Source organism: Ursus americanus, chromosome 4 (genome assembly GCF_024610735.1).
Source record: "Ursus americanus isolate L20-20 chromosome 4, mUrsAme1.1.p, whole genome shotgun sequence".
Lineage (NCBI taxonomy): Eukaryota > Metazoa > Chordata > Mammalia > Carnivora > Ursidae > Ursus > Ursus americanus.
Window position 1 is genome coordinate 53,561,888 of NC_142130.1, and position 27,145 is coordinate 53,589,032.

Genomic DNA, 27,145 nt, shown 5'->3' on the forward strand with positions numbered 1-27,145 from the left:
GGCCTGCAATCCCCGTAATAATGGATGGAAGATTACTCCAAACTTTGCTGTGAAAGAAATGAGAATGAGAACGCAAGATGTTCAACACTCAGAGAGGAAGACCCTTTGCCCTTCTTTTCTCCTGCCTTTATTGGTCCTTCAAGATACTCACAAATCCTTATCACTGTGTCTTAAGTAAGTGATGTGTGACAAGGGGTCTTACTGGAACTAGGAGGATCTATTTAGGGGAAAGATATGATAGATATGCTAATCTGCGTGCTCTAGGAGTTCTGCTAAACATAGCCTAAGGGACAATGCAGACATCTCTTAGGTCACTGGGTGGCTGTTTGGGCTAAGAAAGCTTTGGGGAAGGCAACTCCCTGCGGCCTTCCAACCACAGAGCAGTCATGCAGCCCTCTGCATGCCAAAGGCCCATGCCCTTCGCGGAAAGCTTCCATTGCCCCAGCGGCCTCCGTGTTACATTTTAGCAAGCCACGTATTATGGCTGATTTCATGCTCTACGTTAACCCCCAACACTCTTTCAATATAGTCTTGACTATTTTGGGTTTCTTACTTATTCACATAAATTTAGAACCAGTTTCTTGGTGGGGTTTTGATTAGAATTGCGCTGAATCTATAGATCAAGTTGGTAAAAACTGACATCTTGACAGTACTGAACATTCTCTATGAACATGGAATACCTCTCCATTTATTTCTTTGATTTTGTTCATCAGCATTTTATAGTTTTCCTCATACAGCTATTATGCATATTTTTTTAGATATATACTTATTTCATTTTGGGTGGCTGCTAATGTAAATGGTATTGTGTTTTTAATTTCAAATTTCGCTTGTTCATTATGGTTTATAGAAAGTGGTTGACTTTGTATTTTTTTTTTTTTTACTATGTTCAGTTAGCCAACATACAGTACGTCATTAGTTTTGGATGTGTTCCATGATTCATTAGTTGTATATAACACCCAGTGCTCATCACCACATGTGCCCTCCTTAATACCCATCACCTGGTTACCCCATCCCTCCACGCCCCCTCCTTTCTGTAACCTTCAGTTTGTTTCCCAGAGTCTAGAATCTCTTATGGTTTGTCTCCCTCTCTGATTTCTTCCCATTCAGTTTTCCCTCCCTTCTCCTGTGGTCCTCCACGTTATTCCTTATGTTTCACCTATAAGCGAAACCATATGATAATTGTCTTTCTCCGCTTGATTTATTTCACTTAGCATAATCCCCTCCAGTCCCATCCATGTCGATGCAAATGGTGGGTAGTCATCCTTTCTGATGGCTGAGTAATATTCCATTGTATATATGAACCACACCTTCTTTATATTTTAACCTGTGTCCTGCAAACTTATTGTAACTGATAACTAGCTCCAGGAGTTTTTGGGTGATTCTTTCGGGTTTTCTACATAGATAATCAAGTCATTTGGAAACAAATATAGTTTGGCTTTTTCCTTCCTCATCTGTATACTTTTATTTCCTTCTTGAGCTTTACTGTATAAGCCATTGCTTCCAATATGATGTTGAAGTGGAGTGCTAAGAGAGGACATCATTGCCTCTACCTGCAGAATGGGAAAGTTCCAAGTTTTTCACCATTAAGTATGATGTGAGCTGCAGGATTTTTTATATACCTTAAAAAATATCAATTTAAAGTAGTTCCTCTCAATTCCTAATTTACTGTGACTTTTAGATCATGAATGGTTTTGGATTTTGTCAAATGCTTCTTCTGCATTTATTGATATGATCATGTGATTTTTTTTCTTTTAGTCTGTTGATGTGAGGGTTTACATTAATTGATTTTCAAATATTGAGCCAGCCTTGCATACCTGGGATAAATCCGCCTTTGTTGTGATGTGTAGTTCTTTTTTATACATTGTTGAATTTGATTTGCTGCTATTTTGTTGAGGATTTTTGTAACTAAATTCATGAGAGATATTGGCTTATAGCTTTCTTTTCATGTAACATCTTTGTCTGGTTTTGGTATTAGGGTAATGCTGGCTTTATAGAATGAGTTAGGAAGTACTCCCTCTGCTTCTATTCTCTGCAAAAGATTGTAGACAACTGGTATAATTTCTTCTTTAAATGTTTGGAAAATTCACCAGTGAATCTATCTGGGCCTTGTCCTTTCCATTTTGGAAGGTTATTAATTATTGGTTCAATTTCTTTAATAGAGGTAGGCTTATTCAGATTGTTTGTTTCTTCTTGCATGAGTTTGGCCAAATGTGTCTTTCAAAGAATTTGTCCATTTCATCTAGGTTATCAAATTCGTGGGCATAGAGTTGTTCATAGTATCCCTTTATTATCTTTTCAATGTCTATCGGAGAATTCTGCTCTTTATATGCCTAAAAATGACAATCTGGATAACAGAGCAAGATTCTAGAGGCTTGGAGTGTGGTAATGGTGCCCCAGGTCTTAGATTGGTGACGAGATTGATTTGAGGGGGTTGGTCAATACAGCACGTCCTGTGCTGGTGAATGGGTTGGGTCATTTGGAATAAGAAATTCTGGTCTTCTGGGAATAATTCAGAGCCCTCTCAGCATCATCTCATGTGATTGGCATTCCTTGACACAATTTAATGTCCTGCCTGAGCACTGGTGCTAGGAATGAGGCATTTCACAAGTCAAAGGGCACCAATTTCATGTTCAGGCAGTGACAGCTGATGATATATGGAGTAAGAAGTTGCCACATCTCATCCCATTGACTCTCTATCAGACCCTCCCTGTTGCTTTCTCTGTGTCTTTGTATTTCAAGCCCTTGTTCCTGGAATTAATGTCAGATGTTTGTAGTGAATCATATAATTTCAAGGAAGGCTATTTTCTTTCACTTTAGCAGAGAGAAGTCAGGAAAAAGATATTCTCAGTATTGGCCTGGGCTAGTAATTGAGAAGAAATTCTCTGAGTGTTTCTATTTTCTTCCTTCACTAGACCTGAGATTCTGCTTGGTGGTGAATGAATAGCCTGTGGCCTAAGAACAACTGATTTCACTTTATCAGGTGGGACCTTAAAAAGCTGAACTTCAGAAAGTTTGTCTTGGTCCACAGGATAACTTGAAGATAACTTAAGGATGCCTCTGTGGTTCCTTGCTGCTATTCCCTGGCTCCTTAAGTTCTTGTGGTTGAGGCTAGAAGAAGAATATGGAACTAAAAACAAGCTAGAAGGAATGGATGGTTCAATGAATGGATGAATTTAAAAGGGAAACGGGTGGGAAAGCAAGGTCTTCTTCACATTTCAAAGTACTTTGGATTCATATAGGCCTGGATTCCACTCAAATCCTTAGAAGGATTCTGTTTTTCCCTTCTTGAATACCTTTCCAACTTCTTCTCATTCCTCTCAAGAGCCCAGTCTTCTCTTTCTCTATCCTCCAATCTGTTCTGAATGTCTTCATGAGCTCTAAGGTTTAATGGTTGGTAATATGCTATCTCATAATGTTACCCCTCTAAGGGATTCTCACATTTTTTCCATCAGCCAAAATAAATCTCTAAAATATAATTTCAGACATAAGATAGAGAACGAGAGAGGAAATTTAATGTTTTAAGGCCTCTGATTATGATACACACTAAAGTTCATGAACCCCCTGCATTACACCACTGACTCACTCTGTTTCTTAAGCAAGTCTCTTAAGTTGTTTGAGTTATGCTTTCTCCACCTCAAACTTTCACAGAGTTGTTAATGAGGATGAGACAGTGTAAAAAAATGTATGGATTGGGAAATAATTTAAAAATGAGCACTCCCAGGGGAATGCTAGGGGAATAAGTAGATCATTCAGGGTTGGGGGGGGTTGTTTGTCTTGGGGGGTTTTTTGGTTTGGGTTTTTTGTTTGTTCATTAGTGAATGAGTTTTGCAAGTGGTGATGAGAAGGAGACTAGCTTTTCTAGAAATAAACTGGGAAGAAAAATTTTAGAAAAAAAGTGTTAAACATTCAATAAACAGTAGCTGCTATTTATCAAAATCACCATCACTATCATCACTGTCATCATCATCATTCCAATTAGACAGATGCTAAATTCTGCTTTGGTAGTCTTATTCTGACCAGTACTTTCCTGTTAGTTTCCTACTTGAATTACAACAGAAATTCTAGTTATAGGGTATTCCACTGAATGATATCAGAATATATATTCTTTTCAAGGGCACAAAGATAGACCATATTCTAGACCATAAGACAATTCTCAATAAATACAAGAGGATTCAAGTCATTGAGAGTATATTTTTCAACTACAATTGAATTAAAAACAGAATGATTCCTGGAAAAGTCCCCCAAATATTGGAAACAAAATAACATACTTCTAAATAACCCATGAGCAAAGAAGAAACAAAAGTAAAATAGAAATATTTTTAACTGGATGAAAATAAAAATGTGATATATTTAAATTTTGTTTGAATAGGACAGAGAAGACACAGATCAGTATTAGGAATAAGAGAGGCAACATCATTACAGATTTTATAGATATTAAAAGGATAATATGAGAATATTATGTATATTATGTATAACTTTATGTCAACACAGTTGACCACTTTTGTAAACATTCAAATTCATTTAAAGATGTAAACTAACAAACCTCACTCAAGAAGAAATAGATAATCTGAATATCTCTGTGTCTATTGAAGGAATTGAATTTTTAGTGAAGCAGAGAAACAAAAAAATACCCCCCAAACCCAAAACTTTCCTACAGAGAAAACTCCAGGTCCAGATGATTTCACAGGCAAAGTCATACTACTTGAATCTAAGACTTATAAGCTGAAGTGTTTAATACAATGTTTTATTGGTATTAAATAGAACAAATAGACAATGGAACAGTAAAGAGACTTCAGAATCAACCTATGTATATATGAACAAATGATTTTGATGAGGCGTAAGGTCTATTCAGTAGAAAAAGAATTGTCTTTTCAACAAATGGCACTAGAACAATTGGATGTCTGTATGCAAAAAAAATGAACATGAATCCATACCATTCATCATATGCAAAAAATCAACTCAAAATGGATCATAGATTTACATGTAAAACCTAAAGTTATGAAATCTTCATGACCTTTGATTTGGCAAAGGATTTTTAGCTATGACACCAATAATACAATCCTTAACAGAAAATTGTATAAATCAAAAACTTTTCCACTACAAAAGACACCATTGAAAGAATTAAAAATCAAGCTACAGTTAGGGAGAAAATATTTGCAAAGCATAAATCTGATAAAGGACTTAAAGAGCTCCCAGAACTTTATAATAAGAAAATAATCCCTACCTCTGCAAATAAGTAGGCTAAAGGTTTTGGACAGACACCACCACAAAAAAAGAAAAAAAAAAAAAGACGAAGAGATGGCAAATAAGCACATGAAACTATATATGTATAGCATTGTTTATCATTAGGGAAATATAACAAAATCAAAATGAGATACTATATACCTGTTAGAATGAATAAAATTAAAAAGTTTGACAGGCATGTGTCAACAAGGATGTGGGAAACTGTAACACTCATACATTGTTGGTGTCAATGTAAAATTGTACATCCACTTTGAAAGAGTTTGGTAGTTTCTTAAAACTTTAAATGAAAACCTACCATATTATCTAGCAGAACTGGGGTGTCTAGGTGGCTCAGTCAGTTGAGCATCTGGCTCTTGGTTTCTGCTTAGGTCATGATCTCAGAGTCGTGGGATTGAGCCCTGAGTCAGTCTCCCCACTCAGCAGAGAGTCTGCTTGAAGATTCTCTCCTTCTGCCCCTCCCCCCACTTGCACACATGTTCTCTCTCTCTCTCTCTAAAATAAATAAATGAAACTTTAAAAAAAATTATGGGCCAGAACTTATTCACATGGGCCTCCCAAGGTATATTCTATGATGGGAGGCAAGTGCTGTCAGAGAGAAAGGACAGAGAATGGTTGATGGGTTAGCAGCCAACAATGGCTGGACCACTTTGATATATCCTGCCAGAAACCCAAGATCACATTCTCTCAGTGATGGTTCCCTGACACTTTAGGAGCTGGAAATTTGTAGATGAAATTCCTTCGTCCTTTGTTACTTTCTGTTTGTTTTTCCCCCTTTGTCCTTTGTTACTTTCTCAGTTTGAGAACTTCCTATATTACTTGAAGTTTAATAACAAAGAATAATAAAAGCATATTATATTTATTTTGAAAAGAGAGACAAAGAATCAAAAGAGAGTGATTCATTCATTCAGTGTTTCATTCATTAATTAAATGACAATTCAAAATACGAATGTTGGTCATTGTCCATGAGTAGAGTTTGATGCTAGCTGACATGGTCAAGATCAGTGCTTTACTACAGAACCGCAATGATAGAAATCTTTCACATCTGGGCTGTCTGATATTAGATAACCAGTAGCCACATATGACTGAGCATTTGAAATGTGGCTAGAATGACTGAGGAACTAAATGTTTAGCTTTAATTAATTTAAATTTAAATAGCCATATATGGCTAATGGCCATCGTACTGAACAGCGTAAGTGTAGAGCAAGGAGATATTTTGTTTTCATTTTCTTATTTTTGTTTATTCTCTCATTAGAGACATTATTAATGATATAATTATCAACCTCAATTTTTCAATATCCTTAAAGTATTATTACATCAAATTATTATTTTTTTCCTTAACCTCAAACACAATTGTTTTTAAACTGTAATAGAGATAGCAATTAGAAAATTAGAGTGTCACAAAGTCAAAACAGAGAAGATCACAAATTAAAATTTTGTGTACTTTTGTCCTTGTCAGTGATTGTTATTTTAAATACTCAAATTATTCAACTATTAGAAGCTGTCGCTTTCTAAGAACAATTTATTCTTCTCAGTTAGCCTCATTTACTACCTCTTCCCTTTCTGTTTCAGGATTTATTTTTCTAATTGGATTTGAAATGTGTCCTTTCCTTCAGATTATTTTTCTGTACTTTATTTCAGTGGGTAGCTATAGCCAGAAGGGCCCACAAATGTCTATCCTGTTAGGGAGAAGCGCTTTCAAATTTGCTTCAAAAAGTTCCTTTTTATTTCCTTATTTCTTTTTATTCCCTCATTAGAAACATTATTACATGATGTATTCTCAACCTCAATTTTATAATATAATAAAGCATTGGATGTCCTCTGCTTGTAGCCTGGTTGTCACAACCAAAACCAATGCAAACAAAGCTGGGAAGTGTCCAGAGAAGTGTCACTTCCATTAAATAATAAACTAAAAAGACCTGGGATCTATTGTTTAAGAGATTATGATCATGACTAGTCCATCCCAGCCTTTAAAACATATCAGGCCTTCCATATACCACATTCAGGAAAGTGTAAAAGTCAGCCTGCTGGCAAAAACTCCTATCTAAGGTATGTTCCCAGGACCACCATCCTCTGACTTGTCCCATCTGCTGTTGCCTCCTCACATTCCCCATGCTCTCTTGGACTTCTGATGCTATACTCTTTCAGGACCTACTTCTGACACATCCTCTGGTTTAAAATTCCTTCTCTGGTTTTGGCCATTATCAAAAACACAAGAAACCAAAAAAAAAAAAAAAAGTGAGGATATAGAGAGAGGAGGACCCTTGTGTACTCTTGGTGGGAATGAAAACTGATGCAACTAATGAGGAAAACAGTATGGAGTTTCCTCAAAAAATTAAAAATAGAAATTCCATATTATACAGTTAATTCCACTACTGGGTATTGGCCCCCCTCCAAATCAAAAACACTAATTAGAAAAGAATTATGCACCTCCATGTTTATTGCAGCATTATTTACAATTGCTAAGATATGAAGCAACCCAAGTATTCATCAATAGTTCAATGGATAAAAACGATGTGTATATATACAATGGAATATTACTCAACCATAAAAAGAATAAGATCTTGCTATTTGTGACTACACCTAGAGGGTATTATGCTAAGTGAAATAAGTCAAAGACAAATACCATATGATTTCTTTGATATGTGGAATCTAAAAAACAAAACAAACAAACAAAAAACCAGATTCTTAAAAACAGTGAAGAAACTAATGGTTACTAGAAGGGAGGTGGGGGGAGGGATGGGTGAAATAGGTGAAGGGGATTAAGAGGTACAAACTTCCAATTATAAAATAAGTAAGTCATGGAGATGAAAAGTATGGCAGAGGAAATATGGTCAGTGATATTGTAATAATATCCTATGGTGGTGGATGGTGACTACACTTATCATGATAAGCCTTGAATAATGTATAGAACTGTCAAATCCCTATGTTGTGTACCTGAAACTAATATATGTCCACTATACTTCAACAATTTAAAAAAAGTAGAATTTAGACAAAACAAGGAAGGAAACTTTACAGCTCAGCTTAATAGGAAGAAAGTAGATACAAGTTGCTTATTTCCTCAAGGTTGTGAAGCCAAAAATCTAGAGGTCTAGATGCCTTTAGACAGACTGAAAAATGACCTGCAAACGTAGGCATTTAAGGAGCAGTACTTCCCTGTGCTACAAAGAGCGTTGTGGAAGAGAACTTCATACTCTGGTCAAACGTACCCCCAATGGAGCAGGATACCTGTACAATTGAATCATGGGTCTCATTCTGTGCAGTAATTACAGAAACAACATTTGGGCTAAAAATATGGAACATCGAGGTACCTCTTTCAAATATGAATCATAATAAAAATTATTTGTATTAGCATCCCATAGAAAGTCACAGCATACATTTGCATATTATTAGTTGTAGATATAGAAGCCTTTTAAAATGTCCTAGCATAGGACCTTAAGAAGGAGAGACTACAAAATGTGAACCGATAGGTAAAATGACTGTACCGAGTTTACGTCCAAGAGTAGAAAGATTTATGTTTTAGTGGAAGGCACATTTAAAACAATGAAATTATTATTGAACACTTCAAAGTCCAAATGTGAAATGATTGAAAAATCTGACATGTGCATAGCATAGTGTTCTGGATTTCCTCCTGTCTTTTGTCTACTTTGCAAAGAGAAAATATATATAAAGAGGTGATGCTATATGATCGTTGGACCAGAATTCCACCAGGGTTTACTGTTGTGTGAGAAGGAAAGCAGAGAACAAGTTCCCAGATTCTCACTTCACATATTTTGACACGTACTTCTGACAGAACTCCTGTGTGTCGAGTTTGTGTAGCCCTCACTTGGTTCCAAAACAACAATGAAAGAAACTTATGAAACCAACTTATGAAACCACATAAATTAAAACTCCAAGTAAAATAAGCAATAAATAAGGGTGGGATGAAAAACAAAGCCAGGAATGATGCCAAAACACGCACACCACAAAGACCTATACACTTAGTCTGGGCAGGGACACATTTGGCTCTGGCTTTCCATCAGTCAACACAGAAAGAAAAACCTGGTTATGATGTCACAAAATAAATACGGTTGCTCAGGAAAAAAAATTAGTCTTTTTTTTTTTTAACATAAAGAACAGACTTTCCCCCCCAGAGTTTTAATAAAGAGGATGCTCTATGATTTAATAAGCAAATATCTAACAATGCTCTTACTATGCACAACAGAAAGTTTCATTGTTGATTCTTATAGTGGACTTGAATGTTGATGATGGCATTATACCAAAGTTTATCTAAAAAGATATTTTGGAGTGCGCCAATCTTATTGTCAAGAATTATGAAGGGTTGAGTTTTTACCCCATGTGCACGCTAGCATGCACTGTTCAGTAATGCTGGCAGGAGACACAAGACTCCAGGGTCAAAGACAAAGGACAGTTTATTTACTCACAGCCATACAATTAGCCTGAATATCAGCATTTGCTCGCATTCTAGGAGCTCAGATTCCCACTGGGCCACGCAAAGAGGTATGGGTGATACCTACGCATGCCGCAGAAACCCTGAACTTAGGGAACTTGACTCTTTGATAATAGGATATGAGCATGTGTTCCCTTTTTGTCCCAGAGGGAAACCTTACTTTTTATTCAATGGGACAGTAAACAGACTTCTATCTTCCAAGGCTGTTTCCTATACAAACGTCTTTGCAAAGATAGTCTGGAGCACAGGAAATCAGTACCTTTGCTTGTAAGATACACAGAAACATGAGGGTCCCTTGGAGAACTGTCCCCCAACGACTGCGCATTCCAGGACATGGTCTAGCTTTCTCTAGCTCGCTCCTCTTAGACTGTTTGGAGGAACTGATGGATGCTGTTTCATTTGACACTTACTCATCATACTGCACCTTATTATGTTCTAGGCACTGGCTACAGTGATAAACAGGCGTGGTTCATGTCCTCATAGAACGTAGAGAAAATACAAATATATTTTATGTATTTTTCCAGCAGTTATTCCTAAATGTCCTCTCAACGAGGATTTTTTTTTTTTTTTGGTAATAGATTTAATTTTTGTAGAGTAGTTTTAGGATCCCAGCAAAATTGAGTGGAATGTGCAGATTTCTCATATGCCTACCCCCACACATGCAGAGATACACCATACACCCTTTGCCCTCCTCATTACCAACATCCCACACCAGACTTTGTTACAAATTGGTTACATTTGTCACAACTGATGAACTCACACTGATACATCATTATCATCTGGAGACCTTATTTTACATCAGTGTTTACCCTTGGTGTTGTATAGTCTATGTGTTTGAACAAATGTATAAAAAAAAGTTTTCCATGAATATTGGTGACAATTCAATATTCTACAATCTCACAATAGAGCCTTCATAGTTTTAAAAAAGATTTTATTTATTTATTTGAGAGAGAGCTAGTGAGCACAGGCAGGGGGCAGAGGGAGAAGCAGGCTCCCGCTGAGCAGGGAGCCTGATGCGGGGCTCCGTCCCAGGACCCTGGGATCATGACCTGAGCCGAAGGCAGAAGCCCAACCGACTGAGCCACCCAGATGCCCCATGGAGCTTCACATCTTTATATTTTTATATTTACAGACACAAGTGCCTGCAGAGGCACTGGAACCAGAGCTTCATGTCAGTTTTCTTCTGTGACAACCGAGAAACCAAACAGAGATGCACAGATTACTCCACAGGCATCATCTCCAATGTACCTGTTGTCAGACGATAATTCTTCCTTGAAAATGGCCTTAACTCTCCACCAATTACATGCTCATAGCCCTGAAGTGTTATCTCACGTAGCAAGGCACTCAGAGTTTTTCTGCAGCATTGGCATACCTCCTCTTTAGGGGGGACTCTGGCAGGACTGAAAACTTCTTGGTCTCTGCAAAGGTGAATCACCTCCTTTGACATGGTCCATTTCTTTACGACGTTCCTCCTCCCCTGGTCTGAGGAGACCTCTAAAATTTTACCATCTGCACGGAATGCTCCTTGTCTTACTAGTAAGGTAATGCAGCCGTCTTTTTGGAGATTGCCTCTATTAGCCCCCAGTCAGTTCCAAACTGCAAATACTGATTGCTAACGGTGATCGGACTTAGCCTGCGGGCCAAGTAGAGGCTGACTCTTGAATTCCATTACCTAACCCTGGGACCAGCCCCTCACACTGTTGGAAGAATCAGCCTTCTTTTCAGTATTTCTGCTGGAGTTTTCTCCCCCCTCTCAGAAAACCTGTCGTTTCCTGCTAGCACAGTGGCCTCCCTGGCTTAACTTGATGGCACTGGCATATAGAAGCCGAGACTGCAGTGCCAGCTGGATGCATGTCCAAACTTGGGTTTGCGAGAGCTGCCTATCCAAGTAAAAAATTAGAGATGAAAAAGACCTGTTAAATAACCCAATCCCTTCCGTAGCCGGTGCCAGAGCATTCCTATGGTGAGAGCGTAGACCTGGCCAGCTCCAAATGACTTTAACAATGTGCCTTCTCACGCTTTTTTTGGAAGATGGGGCTGTCTCTTCAATTTTTCTTTTGGTAACTTTTTTGACTAGAATTTTATTTGACCAGCATTATTCCACTTCCCACTTAGTGTTTTGGTTCAGCTACAGCAAACCCATGAAACGAGCTATTTTCAGAGTCCATATAAATGTTTGGATGACATTTCAAGTACATTATTAACCCAGTCATTCCTGCAACGTGTCTAGGTTGTGGGAGAGGCAGAGAGGACATGTGTGGGCTTTAGAGGCAGACAAGTGCAGTTAGAATCATAGTTCTCCTTAACTGAGGGCCTTGTTATTGTCATTATTGTTGTTTTCAGTGACTGTCCTTTATTAAATGCTTTCTGTATGCCAGGTGCTATGGTAGTTACTGTCCAGAAGTCCTTCCTGCTAGCAAATGTCTGAAATTGATACTATCATCTCTGGTTTAGAATTGAAAGTTTAGCAGTTAAGAGTGGAGGCTCTGGAGTTAAACTGCCAGATTAAAACGCCAGCTCAGTTGCTGACGGCACTATGACCTCAAGCCTTTCACTTAACCTCTCTATGCCCCGGTTCTCTGTCAGGAAAATGCGGGTGATGACAATGCCTGCCTGCTAGGTTTTTTTGGGGAAGGGACGGGTTAATATATGTGAATTGATCAGATCAGTGCCTCGCAAGGAGCAAGCCCTTGAATTTACACAGCGTTGATGAGATAGAGATGGAGAAATTTGCTCAAAAGCACAGAGCATCCAAGTTTAAATTGCCGTCAGTTCTGTTCCAGAGCCCACCCAAATGATTAACCATTCGAATACCTTGGCCTGGTCAGGAGGCTTAACCTCTCTGAGCCTCAGTTTTTCTCACTCATAAAATGGAAATAATGCTAGGTCTCCTGTCTAGTCACTCTGAGGATTAAAATGCAATCATATAGGTAAGGGCACTATTCCAGAGCCTGGCCCGGAGCCTGGGATCGTTTAGTAATAGTGATTTCTCCATTTCTACATCCACGTCTCTAGAATATATGTGTGTATGTATCTGTGTGTGTATATACACTTGAATACATATGCGTGTTATGTATAATGAATTGCTATGGAATCAATGACTTACTTTTAAAAGTTTCTCATGATATTGGAACTTCAGAATGGTTCAAAGTATACTTTTATGAGTTTACTCCCATTTAAAAGAAGAATTGGATTGTTTTACTAGATAATTAAAAACAGTTTCCTTCTTAATAAGGTTTTATTCTGTTCCAATGGTTTGGGGTATGCCTTTTCTGGATTTTTAAAAGTAGTTCATCGAATGGCTAAGAGTTGCCTAAATACTTTTTCTTTCACAAATACAGAGTGACCAAAATTTCAATTTTCATACCACAGAGAGAAGGGACAGTTAGAAACTAGCAGAGAGAAATGTGATGGTATGTTTTTTGCTGTTGTGCCTTCTTCTTCTTCTTCTTCTTCTTTTTTTTTTTTTTGGTGTGTGTGGGAAAGGGTGTGATGTCATTTTGTCTCCACCCCCTGTGAGTAAGCCCACAGCAGAGCGAAGTGCAGCCGCCCGCCTCTGTCACTGGGAGACACTCCAGTTAAATGCAGCTCCAGGGTTGCGGGACACCCACCAGCATCACTCCCCGTGTGAGGTGGCAAATGCAACATGCTCTCCAGCTTGGGGTGTCTACTTCTCTGTGGGAGTATTGCACTAACCCTGGGAAATGCACAGAAATTGCCAAAAGGCAAGTAGCTCTGCTGTTTTGTGTTTTAAAAAATAGTTTTTAAAAAGATACTAGTTTTTAAATGTTGATATTAAATGCGATCTACTTTACCAGATCGGGGGTGGGGGGGGTACAGTTATTCTGTGGAGAGTCGAAGTTTAGATGTGTATGAAGGAGTTGCTTAAACTTTTACTTTTTTTCCCCCTCTGGTTTTTACTTTTCAATTGGATCTCTTTGATGCAAAAAAGAAGACCAACTTCTTAGGTTTAACAGATGTTCACAGTAGCCTGAATGCTATAGATTCAAACTATAGTATTTGTATATTGAGTCGTATGTAGATGGGTATGGTAGTCTTCTAAGCAGCGTTGTATGGTGTTTTTATTCCCCTTCCCAGAGACTAAACCAATACTGGCTTTAGATTTAAAAGAAGCTAATTCTGAAACTTTGGATGGTGTAAACCTCACGTGTACTTGCTAACTTGGGGGTTGAGGGACACTGGGCAGGGCACACCAAAGAGGGTCATGTGCTAATTTGTAGACACTTCTCTCCAGGGGAGTTTGGAAGAGGATTTGATCTGCTGGACGGGACACTCCCCCTTTCCCTGGCTAAATTGCTCTCATTTTAGTGTTGGTATTTTGTTTACAAATGCCATCAAAAGAAAATTAAACTTTCCAAATTTAGATGCTAAAAATCTTTTGCGCCTATCAGCACCGCCACAAGAGCTTGCCTCTGTCCTGTCTTTAAACGTAAACATTGCATGTGTTTTTCTTGTTCCTCTGCAGAGGCACTTTCTAAGCCAACTCCAGGTCAGTGAAGGCTTTTTATGGCTGCAGGCTGTTGTAGTCGGCAGGATTATGAAAAACAGGCTGAACTTACTATACAGTTATGATGGAAAATATTGGAGGTAACGCAGAGCCACAGGCTTGTCAAAAACCTGGTGTGTCTAGAATCAGAAAGAAAGGTTGTTAGTGTCAGACTATCCAAAAGATCCTTCCTAGGTCCTCCCTTTGCATAGTTTGTTCCAAAATCATCTTGTCCCAAGTGAAAACTGTTCTCTCCTCGGTGTGGTAAGTGAAACTTGAATCTAGAATGTGAGGGCTGGAGGGTTTAGCTAGTTGATTTTTTGCTTGGTGATGTAAAAAGCAATAAAAAGGGCTGAGTAAATCTTCTTAACTCTGATCAGATAATTATGCAGAAATACATACATACATACATATATATACTATTAGATCTTTTTCTTCTATTAAGAATTTTGTTTCTTGATCATAGTGAAAGTGTTTAAGTAAATCAGTTAAGAGGCACAAGCACTGAGAATTAATTGTTCCTCCTGCTGAAATATTTAACAAGGACACATCATTTGAGAGCAGTTGGGTTTTCTCAGGCTCAATACCTACAGACGGTTTTATTTTACCTCATATTCACTGTGTAGGGATGATAGCCATACTTTTGTTACTGCAGACTTCTGCAAATTCCAAATGCTTTAATTATCGTGTTGCAATCACTGGGTACAAATCTCTTGACACAGTTTTCCTTTATGCGTTGTGGTTAAAAAGAAAAGTTGCCCAAAATGGCCATGAAACTTTAGTTCATTGTACTTTAATTTGAAGAATTTTCATCCAGGTTTCCTTTGTAATTTTAAGAAATATCCATGGTTTTGGTAATTGTTAAAAAGCCCTGTCAAATTAAAATAATTATATTGTAAAATAATTGGCAGTCCCCTTGTCTCTGATACTACGTCTTTTCTTTATTATGGAAGCTACTGAGGCACTTTCTTTTAGCCGAAGTCACCTTTCTCAAACTGTGTTCCAAGAATAGGTGTACTGTCCTCAAAAGGGGGCTGGGCAGGCATCTGTTCTCCACCAATAATTTAAGGAGTGGTCGTGCTTTGTCTTCTTTTGGGGAGTCCCAACAGATGTGAGAATTTCACAAGGTCTGACACGCAGTAAAAAAACCTGCCCAACATTTTTAACACATTGTTTCTCAAACTCATTTGACTAAGACTCCTTTTCCTGGTGAAATAGCTGTAATATCTTGCCAGGGGCTTGTCTTTCATGGAACATATTTGGGGAAATGCTGAGCTAAACAAGAGCAAGGAGGGGAGGGGAATAAAAAGGGTTGCTCGTCTTTTTCCTTCCTACTTTCGAGTTTTTTTTATATCATCTGTGATTGAAGAAGAGGATAGAGTTTTGAAGCTGGACAGGACATTAGTGGTTAATTGAGTGGTTGCCAGACTTTTCGATTTATGAACTGGTGAAAAGACAGATATGCTTTCACTATCAGGGTTCCATTATAGAGGACGTACTTGAATTGTGTGAGATGTTCAAAGAGGAAACAAAATCCCCATTGTTCATCAACGCAAACCATTTTAGCGTATTTATAAAATAAATGAATTTATACAAATAAGTCTATTGTTTTTATTTTTCTCTTTTCACCATCAACTAAGGGAAATGTCATCACAGGCCAATATTTGAGAGCCACCGCCCTAGCTTAACTGTTTATTTTACAAATGAAGACACCCAGAGGTAGGAGGGTTAGTAACTTGCCCCCATTGATGGCAGAACCAGGACTGGATTCAAGTCAGAAATCCCCGTCCCACCCTGTTTCCTGCCTGGCGAGCAGTCTTCTCTACCCCAAACCTTTTGAGTTACATTGTGCAGTGCATGCGTGAATGCTCCCTTCTCGTGAATACAATGTTTCCTACAAATATCATAACCATTATCTTAATCTTCACATTTTCCCAAGAACATATCCTATACACACACATACACAAATTATTATATCTATATATCTGTCTGGTTGTCATATTTGGTTGAGATATATATAGTTGGCTATTTATAAGAAAAATTATTTGTTAAATAAGGTATCATTTGTCCCTTGTCTTATGTCTATTTGCATACCTAGCCATATTCTTTGTTATAGAAAATAAGACATTGGAAGAGTCTTTCTTACTTTTCAAAAGCTTAGAATAAAGTTAGAGACTATTACTAATGGATCTCTTCTCCTCTCTACCACTTAATGAGTATGCGTTTTGGCAAATCATTTACCTTTTCCAAGCCTCATTTTTCTCATCTGTAAAAGGGGAATAATGATAACTATCTCATTGTGTTTTAGAATTAAATGAGATGAGCTATAATATTAATTGGGCATAGAAAAATGGATCAATATATAAAAATATACACTATAATTAGTGATCTTGTGTCCAGACTGACAGGTCTCTGGAAGGGCAATACATTTTGGCATCATGTTCTTGGCAGAAAGGTGGGGCAAAGGCCTTCAGTGTTGCTCTACAGACAGTGAGGGAAGACCTCTCCTGGGCTCTCGCCTGACCATCATCAACCAGTGTTTGATTGTCAAGACCAAACATTGCTCTTCTCTATGGAAAGCTGTACCTTTGCCTCAAGATCAGCTTTCCCCGGGGATTGGTAAGGCCTCACAGAGCTTCCTGGAGAGATCCCCTTGAACTTGTTTTTCAGGAAGAGAATTAAGCCATAACATACAGGCCCTGAGAAGAATCACCACATTGTTTTACACTTTTGAAAGCCCCTGTGCTCCAGCTACGTCTTGGAATCTTTATTCTTGGCACCGCAGAACTTTTCTTCCCCATCGCATACCAGGCTAAGATAAAAACCACAGAGAACAATACGTAGTGAAGGGAGCCAACAAAAGCTTATAGTGGGACATGAGGGGCTTGACATACCTCTCTGCAGAAACTCCTGTGTGCAGAAGATTGTCATCAGCCAGAAGGCGAAGGCTACTATTTCCCGCTAACGCTATCAGTCCTGAGGTACGTGTGAGGAAAATCACAGAGGAACATCCAAGATACAAGTGTAATGAGATAGCCTGAAGGCATAAGGCTCTTGGGCGTGACTTTTGGCATGTGGCAGAGCGAAGAGGCAGCTGGCTCTTTGCCTCAGCTTCTTACCTGACAGGGTAGAAATCACGGATTCCAAAGACAAAAAACAGGGGCAGATGGTAACAATAACAATAACTCCATAGATATTAATAACTCTTATTAACATTTTTTGAGCTCAGATTGCCTGTGGTAATTTAGGGCCAAATATCTTTAATGTGGAAAATCTAAATTCACAAAGCTCCCTGTTAAGCAGGTATTTCACTTTTCTTATTTTACAGAGCATAAAATAGTGTCCAGAGTGTTTAAGTGATTTGCCCAAAGTCGTACAGTCAGCAAGCAGCAAAAGACTATACCCTTAATTTCTGTGTCATATCAGTTCCCTGCTTTATGTGAAGATATGCTAATGTATTCAGGTAACAAATTATATTCCATGTATATGCAGAGCACTGAGGCTAGGAAGACACAGCTTGGTACCTGTCTTCAAGGAGCTGACCAGTTAATGGAGGAGATAGGGATGTAAAGGAACAATGACAATGGAGTGAGATTATCCTTCAATTTGGGTAAAGCTCAAAGAGATTTAAGAACAGCCAAAAGGACCCAATCCAGCCTGGAGGGATCAAGAATTAGGAGAGGGTAAGTACTTAAGTAGAGCCGTGGAAGACACATATAAGTTGGGGCAAGTAGGAGGATGGCTGAGAGGTGAGGGGCCTTCCCAACGAAGGTGGCTGCATGGCCAGACCCCGGGCACCCCCCAGGTGCCTGTGCGCAGCCGGGGTTGAAGTACTCAGAGAAGAAGCCAGGACTGGGAAGTCCACACAGGATGCAACTGTGTCTTCCCTGTCTCTGTCTGCCTGACTCCCCAAGATTGATGACAAGGAGGGAATAGAAGCTTGTCTTTGGAGAGGAGGACTCCTAATGTCTTGCTCTGTAAACTTCCCCAGACACTAACCTGGGGTCTGGTTCTCACTCTCCATGGATACCTCCCAATCTCCCTTTGACAAAATTTCATGTGTCACTCCAATGGCCCAGTCCATTTCCCCAAAGGTAGCTGATACTTGTGAGGGGCTGGAGAGGATCTCTTTTAATCTTAGGGCAGGGATGTTGGGGGGGAAATAGTGCGGAGTGCAAAAGAAGCCTGGAGTGGGTGGGACTCTGCTTTTAATAAGTGGTACGTATTTATGTACTTTCACTGTAGAAGAGTACAATAGAAAAAAATGGCCCCCTGCTAAAAGGAAACAAAAAAGTTTGAAAACCATGGGAAAATTATTTTAGCATCTTTGACAGCTCCAAAGTTTCTTGGCAGTTTTATTGATTTGTTTGTCTATTCGAGCCGTGTTTATTAAGCATCTTCTAGGTAAAACTGAATAGATCCAGCCCTTGCTATAAAAGCAACTTATATTAGGAATGTAAAAATTGATTAAATATAATTTGTTTTTATGCTGAGACTATCATGTTTAGAACTCAAGGTTTAAAAATAAAGCTCCCCTGTGTGAATGATACATTCACAGGTTTAGTTTAGTTTTGTAGACTGCTAAATCAGACTATGAGACAATGAACAGTAAGGAATTTTAGCCTCTTTCCCTCTTTTAAGTTAACGGGGCACAGGGGAACAATTGAGAATAGAAGAATTTGTCTATACCGAATCACAGAAAAGACAGCTAAAATGTTTTTGTATGTTACTGTGAGTTGACAGAAAGTTTGAGACAAAAGTAAGGTGTTTAATAAAGAGAGGGTCATTCAGGAGATGTGACTCACCTTTCTCCCTGGGTCACCATCCTCAAAGGTTTTCCTTTTATTGTTTCCTGATTGTCATTATAAAAGTCGGTATAAAAAAAAGAATGTTGAAATATATGAACTTAAAGTGATCTAAGAATAAATACAAAATTAAAATATAAATAGGATAATCTAGAGTGAGAGGTATTAGAATAGTAAAATAAAAATGTAAAAATAAATAGTATCAGCTAAAGAAAGAACATGCTAAAAATAGAAAAACAATGGTTTCAATACATACATTCTGTTAAAATCACATTTAAAGAATATGATAACAGGGGCACCAGGGTGGCTCAGTTAGTAAAGTATCCGATTCTTGATTTCAGCTCAGGTAATGATCTCAAGGTCCTGCGATCGAGTCCTACATCAGGCTCAGCACTCATCAGGGAGTCTGCTTCTCGTCTCTTCCTTTGTGCCTCCCCCCACTCATGCACTCTCTCTCAAATAAATATTTTTTTAAAAAACTGCTTAATAAATACAAAGATGATAACCATATTACTCTATAGCAGGCATGGTGTTTAACGCTAAGTGTTTAGATAAATTATCTTTTTATCCTCATGTCTATTAAAGATATGTTAGTATTTCTTCCATTCTACAGATGAGAAACTAAGGCTAAAAAGTTTGTTAGGTATCTACTGATGCATAACAAATTAACACGAATGCATCAGCTGGAAACAAGCCACATTTATTGTCTCACAGTTGCTGTGAGGAGACTGAGTCTGGCTTAGCTGGGGCCTCTCCTTGGATGTCTTTCACAGGCTGAACAGAGAGTTGGCCAGGGCTGGGGCCTCACAAGAAGGCTGAACAGAGAGTTGGAACTTCTTGTGGTTGTTGGTAAAATTCAGTTTCTTGAGGAACACTGGCTATTGACCAGAGGTCACATCAGGTCTTTGCCACATGGGCCTTTCTATTATGGCTGCTTACTTCATCAAAGTGTACAAGCCCAGATGAATCTGCAGGCAAGAAGAAAATTATAATCTTATGTAGCCTAATCATGGAAGGGAAAGCCTATCACCTTTTCCATTGGTTAGAAGCAACTCATTTCCTGTCATATAAGGTGATTACACAAGAGAATGACTACCAGGAAACAGGGATTATTGGGGGTTATCTTAGAAACTACCCACCACAAAATGGTCAATGGCTGTTGGGGTCATGTAACTAGTAAGTGTTATAGTGCAACTATGAATAGAGGAAATGTAACTCCAGAGAATATAACGGTTTGAGCATTAGCACCCATTCTCTCCCCATAGAATTCAGCCTTCAGTGGCAGATGCCCATTAGGCTCACAGCCAGTTTGTCTCCCTACATGGTTAGGGTCAATTCTAGGAAATTGCTGAGAATAGAGATAAATATGATAAGCACAAAGACTTAATGTAAATATTGAGGACACAATTTTCTGTATGCAAGAGTCCAGTCAATGCCTAGATTCCTCTGCTGATTTCCTCTGTGGCACATCAAATGTGGTCAGTCCCATGTAGAAAGATATGCAAAGTAAATTCTCCCCAAATGGAAGCTCTGCTTTTCATTGTAAGACTTGGATGCCACCATCTCTCAAGCAGAAAGAGAAAACGTAAGACAAGGCAAAAATTTTCTTTAACAAAATATATAAATATTAAGAAAGTAGCCCCTATTGAGTTGATGACACAGTTTCCATAAAATATGCTTCTGAAACAGCCAGTGGGTGGATTCTCTGGTAAATGGAGGAGTTGTTATAAGGTCAAATTAAATTTGTGTTTGGAGGAAGAAAGTATACTTGTATTAGTGGATGTGATGGAGACAACTGGAGGAAACGAAGGAACTTCTTTCAGATTCTTTTTGTTGTTAATAAAACAATTCTTCCATATGCTCTAGGAATCAAAACAAAATTTAGGTTGTACACAGGATATATTCTTAACATGATATCTAGAACCTTGCAGAATGTTTAATACCAAAGTATCCTGTGTGTGTATTTTACTCTAGCCCACGGTCTCTTCTTGCGTTGGGATTACCCCAAAGGCTCAGGAGGTACATGGTAAGAAGGGTAAAGTTCATGGTCTCGGTCTATGTTGTTGAAGTTATATGGACAGGAAGACTGAATCAGGGCTCACTCTGCCACTCATGTTAGCTTGGGGTCCCCACCAAGAACCTTGCATGGTGAGAATTTTAGGGTGTTCTGTAGGTTTCCCTGATCTAACAAAACCCTGACTTGTATTCCCAGTGATTTGGATAGAAATTTGGGAACCTTAAAAGTAGCCTGAGGTTTTTAGGCTCTCTTGGTATAGCAAGCTATGAAGTCAGCTAATGTTCCTCCTTGTGGGATTCTGAAAAGAAGGTAGAAGATGTGACACCTTCATAGACGGTTCATTACTGTTCTCCAGTCACAGACTATACAACTAAAGTCAATACATTAGAAAACCAAAGCCCACCTGCTCCAAGCACCTGCTGGTCAGATTAGAAATTAGTTTTAGATAAAGTTGAGGTCCAGTTCAAGCTTCTCTGATGATATAACAATTCAATGTTTTCTTTTAAAGTGAGTTTAGCTCTTGGGGCACCAGGGTGGCTCAGTCAGTTAAGCGGGCTAACGCTTGATTTCAGCTCCCATCATGATCTCAGGGTTGTGAGATCGAGCCCCATGTCCAGCTCTGCACTCAGCATGGAGTCTGCTTGAGATTCTCTCCCGCTGCTGCTCTCCCTCTGCTCCTCTCGTGGCTCGTGCTCTCTCTCTCTCTCTCAAAATAATTTTAAAAAAAAGTAAGTTTAGCTCTGAGTACGAATACGATAACATCTATCCTGATAGTTGTAACCCTCACTGCACATTAGAGTAACTGAAAGTTGTCAAAAGTATCAGTGTTGTTGTGCTTCCGTACTCAGTTATGATTTGATTGGCCCGGGGTGGGAGAGTTTTAGAAATTCCTCAGGTGGTTCCAATATGAACAGAGTTGAGAACCACCAATCTATGGTTTTGAAAGTTCATATGTGTAAGTGATTGATAAATCTTTCTGGATGAGCACTGAGTAAAATTTAAAAGTTAGAAGTAAAGCATTTTGCTATTTCAGTTTTAACATCAATTCAAAGATGATTTTTATTTTTTTGCTGCTTTGTTCTACAATTTTAAAGCCTTATTTGGAAATTTTTTGAGACTCCCTTCTCAGACTACATAGAATAAGGAAATGTTTAAAACTGAGATTAACATTTGTTTTTGGCATTAGAAAATAAGTGCTAATCTCTACTTTTATAAAATCTCAGAAACTAGATCTGAGAAACTATGGTTGATTGTGTTTTTCAGGACTGGACTTAAGTTTATTCATTCTGTTATTCAGTTAGCATTTAAAAAAAATCAATATTAGGATTACAAAGATGAGTAAGACATTTCCTGCCTTCAAGGAGTTTGAGAAAGTTATATTAAAACTATTTGGCCACAGGGGCACCTGGGTGGCTCAGTCAGTTAAGCATCTGCCTTCAGTTCAGGTCAAGTTCCTGGAGTTCCGGTATCAAGTCCCGCATCGGGCTCCCTGCTCAGCAAAGAGCTGCTCCTCTCTCTGCCCCTCACCCTGCTCGTGCTCTCCCTCTCTCTCTCAAATAAATAAATACAATCTTTAAAAAAAAAACAAAAAACAAAACTATTTGGCCACAGAAAAGTATTTTTTTTCTTTTAGATGAAACTGTGTCTTAATTCTTTATCCTTATTTAGCAAAAATTTGTAAGAGTATGCTATTCCATTATACATATATGAAAAAATGAATTAATGTAATATATTAAGAAAAACAAAGAAAGCACTCCATGATCCTAGTTAATGCAAAATACAGGAGTTAAGCAAGTGTACAGTGAATTTCCCTATTAGAAGGTCCAAGTTTTATGAATCACCTTTGGAAATGGTTCCTTTAATTGTGCATGTTTACCGAATACATTCCAGCTTATCTTCTGTTTTATGTTAAGGATACTTTGTGGGCACCTAGGTTGGTTTATAATATTTGACATGTATTCTACTGAATTTCTAATAAAACCAAAGGTCTCTCCTCTCTGAGTGGAGAATAAACCCTCGCTAACAAAGCTCGGATATTTTGCTTCGGACAAGATCCCAAATAGAGTCGCAGATTTCCTTTCTCCTTAACTGCCATTCTTTGATTCTTCCATTCTGTTAACTGATAAGAAAACATTCCGGTTTTCCAAGACCCTGCTGGGAGTCCGCGGTGCACCCGTGTGCCTGCGAGCCCTCGCAGGCCTTCCTCTCCGGAGAGCGGCAGATGCTGTCGTTGGAGGAGGAGTTTGGGGCAGCTGCCAATGTCAGGCGGGCAGAGAACGCTGGGATTCAGTCCTGTCACAGATATGCCAGCAGGGGATACGGGACAGAATTTTCTTTTCCTTTCACTTTCCCAGACGGAGTGAAAAGCTCTCTAAGTGGTAAGGGTAGGACAAGGTATCAGATGATCTGAAGGACAGCCCCTCTTTCCCCCCTGCTGGCTCATCCTCTTCAAACACCCCAATGATCCTGTTGTCACAGAAGAATTCCCTAATTACTCCTATTTTTACCAGAATTAGAAGGAAAATGAGGCTGGCCATGTTCTTCCGTGGAGGTTTAATCTGGAGTTTCATCGTGAATTGAAATGGCAAGTATTGGAAAATAGCAACAGGGGCTAGTGGGCGAGGTGCAGGAGTAAATGCGAGTCTGGGCAAGTGACCTGACCTCGCTGAAATCAGAGCTGCTTCCCTGAGAAAAGGGTATAATAAAAACAACAGTTCTCTTTCTAGCTTCCACTAATAAATAATAGTACGATGACTTTAACTGGTTGGTTTTTGTTTTGTTTTGTTTTATTTATTTTTAATTTTCTTTCTTTTTCTTTTCTTTCTTTCTTCTTTCTCTTTCTTTCTTCCTCCTTTCCTTTTCTTTTTCCTTTTCCTTTTCCTTTTCCTTTTCCTTTTCCTTTCTCTTTCTCTTTCTCTTTCTCTTTTTCCTTTTCTTTTTCTTTCCCTAAGTAAGAGGGGCTGTGAAGGGGCACCTGGGCGGCTCAGTCTGTTAAGCGTCTGCCTTTGGCTCTGGTCATGATCTGAGGGTCCTGGGATCAAGGCCTGTATGGGGCTCCCCGCCTGCCTGCTGCTCACTCCGCTCCTGCTCACCCCGCTCGTGCTCTCTCACACTATCTCTCTCTCCCCCCCCCCAAAAAAAAAAAAAAAAAAAAGGAGAGAGAGAGGAGGTGTGAAGACCAGATGCGTTTTTGAAAATCCTCCCCCTGCCGAGGCAGCTAGAGGAAGACTCCCCTGGACCGTTCCTGAAAGGACGTGGAGCTACCAGAGTGCTCCGCGGCTGGTTGGCAGAGCTGCCTGAACCGGGCCCGTCGTGGGTCAGCCGCACAGTGACTCGGGGCCTGAGGAGAAGACCCACGGATTCCTGAAGCATGTGGATTTTTTAAGCATAATTCTTGCCATCAGCATCTGCTCCTGTTCCTTTGTCCAGTGCTCTGCAGGGGTTTGGAAATTTTACCTTTTATCCTGAAAGATCTGGGAGCACGAGTTGTGGTCGTTGGTCAGTTTTATCCCCACATATCCCTGGGATGCGGTTCTGCGTGGCTTGAACGTCCCCTGGCTGCGTGCGACGCTCTGTCTAGCCGACTCTCAGGGACTGCGCTGGTCGGATGAGCCACCCAATGGGACTTTTTTCCCCGCCCTCTCTTTTTGTTCCTAATCTTCCTTTCCTTTCACCCTCCTTCTCTCTTCCTTTTCCTCCTACTTCCCTCCTTTCCGCTTTCTCCCTCTGTCAATGCCAAAGGAATCCTCAGAACATTCTCCTGGCTTCCATCCCCAGCCTGTTCTGCAGGCCACTTGGACCCTCATTTTCACCTCACAGCTGACTCTTTATCTGTTCAGATATAGCAGGAATCATCTCTTTGGAAAACAATGCACACTTCATAATTTTTTCGAGGGAACAGTGAGTGTTTCTGTGTCATGCTAAATGTTCCACTTGACTGAAAATATGGCTTCCCACTCCTTCATCCTGGCATCGGCAAGCTTCTTGCAAAAAGCACAAATTTACATTCATCTGATAAGCTCTGTGCCTATCAGATTGGACAAACCATAACTGTATATTAACACCACAGTTCATTCTTAAATGTTTTTGAAGATGGCCTAAGTTATTACATCTCTTGAATTATGGCAACAATATATGCAAGATAAAAGCCAGATACCACAGTGATATTTTGTAAGTTCACTTTTCTATTTATTCCTTGATTTTTGTTCCATTGTAGTTGTTGGGGTTTGATGTTTTGAAGAACTTGCTGAGAACTTTGCAGTTTTCCAGGGGCTCATTGAATTAGATCTTAAGCTCAAACGCCATGTTTCTCTTCATTTCACTGGTAGCCAACATTTCCTTGAAACCGAGTTTCTGTCTCAAATGTCCCCATAACATGTGATCTTCAAATTGGCAACTGGATCACAGTTGCAGGCATTTAATACCATTTCAATGTGCCAGTCTCCCTCTTTGATCTCTGTTTCTCCGGCTCCCCCTTTGCTTTGCTATACTCACAGATGCCTTCCAAATCTTTCTCTCTTTCCAGCCTCCTCTTTTCTGCTTTCATGTCTTTTTCAAGTTCTAACCCTTGTGCTGGAAGAACTCCAGTATCTCCACCACAGAAACTTTATATATTCTATTGGCTTCTAGACCTTTTCAACAATGACCTACAGTAATAATGACTAGTGAAAAAATAGATTTCCAGATCCAGGTGTGGGTGCTTACACACGTGTGTGCCATGCTGCATTATTGCTCTGGTTCTCCTTGAGATGCTAACCAAAAACCAATAAATATGAAATAGATGAAAGAGCTAGAAATGAGTTAAAGTTGGTGTGGTGCACCACTGATTTTTGACTGATGAACCTACTGGTATTATGTGGTTTAGGGTTTTGCTCTTATGTGGAACAATCTAGTTGAAAAATCTTTATAAACAGTCTTTCACTGGAACAAGTGATTATTTTTATTATCCTGTTTTGGAAAACAGTAACTCAAATTTTAAATATTGATACTACAACTCAATCTCCAGAAAGACTAATTAAAAATATCCTTAAGTCACTTAAGGAAGTAACAGTACTTCACACTCCTTGTTAGTCAAAATTCCTTCTCCACATACTCTTGGCAAGAAATCTCACTTTCACAATTTTTCACCAATGTGTCATGCTTTTTCAAATACTTTCAGGTGCCTTTCTCAGCTCTTTACAAAGAACACAATTTAATTTTATAATCCCCTAAATTTGTCAGCTGAATTGCATTATATAACACTTGTTCTTAATTGGCCATTTATTCCAAGCATCTGTTTTCACTTATGTCAGAAAATTAAGACAACAAGTATTTACTGTAGTGTTTTCCAAAGTCATCATAACCCATGCTCACATGTCATCTGTAAGGTTTTTGTGGTATCCCAGAAACATCCATTTCAAACATTCCTTTTCATGGCCAGAGGTTCATAGGCCACAAAGGGACCACAGGCATTAACACTAAATAAACTTCCTGTAAATTATATTATCAAATAATTTAAAAGGCATTAAAGGATAAGCATTAGCAATGTCAAGATCTTTTTAGGGATATTTCTTTCTAGGCACTTTTCTTATTTTGTTTCTTTCTTTTCTTTCTCTTTCTTTCTCTCTTTTCTTTCTTTCTTTCTTTCTTTCTTTCTTTCTTTCTTTCTTTCTTTCTTTCTTTCTTTCTTTCTTTCTTTCTTTCAGGGGAGGAACAGTTACCTCCATTTATCTGCTTTGAAACTAAAGTCTCTCTCCCACCTACTCTTCTTCCTTTATGGTACTTGCGTCCTACATCCATCCACAAGCTTTGGTTGTGGAAGATGGGAAAGGAAAATAAACCTATGAATTTTGTTTTATTGAGCCACAGCTGTTTAACAAACCTAGAGATAATAAGTCTCAGACTGTATTGAGGAGCAAGGAATCACTAAGAGCAGTGGTCTTCAAGCTTGAGAGAGTAGCAGAATCATCAAGAGGGCTTATTAAACCTCAGAGAGCTGGACACCATCCCCAGAGTTTCTGACTCAGTAGATCGGAGATGAGGTGGCCCAGAGAATCTGCATTTCTCACAAGCTTCCAGGTGCTGCTGGTGCTGCTGGCCCTGGGACCACAGTTTTGCAAACCACTGACTTAGTGAATCTGTTAAGT

At 39.0% G+C, this 27,145-nt stretch overlaps 1 protein-coding gene across 40 annotated transcripts in view; it reads left to right on the forward strand.

Moving 5' to 3' along the window:
* Positions 1 to 13,233: 13,233 nt before the first annotated feature.
* ABI3BP (ABI family member 3 binding protein) overlaps positions 13,234 to 27,145 on the forward strand; it is a 232,874-nt gene continuing 218,962 nt past the window's right edge. For 30 of the 40 annotated variants that reach the window (XM_087861659.1, XM_087861660.1, XM_087861662.1 and 27 more), the window contains exon 1: positions 13,234 to 13,416. In XM_087861659.1, the coding sequence (XP_087717785.1) occupies positions 13,338 to 13,416 (79 nt within the window). In that variant the 5' untranslated portion in view covers positions 13,234 to 13,337. The remainder of the gene's footprint in view (positions 13,417 to 27,145) is intronic. The other 10 variants (XM_087861685.1, XM_087861681.1, XM_087861682.1 and 7 more) reach the window with 3 other exon arrangements.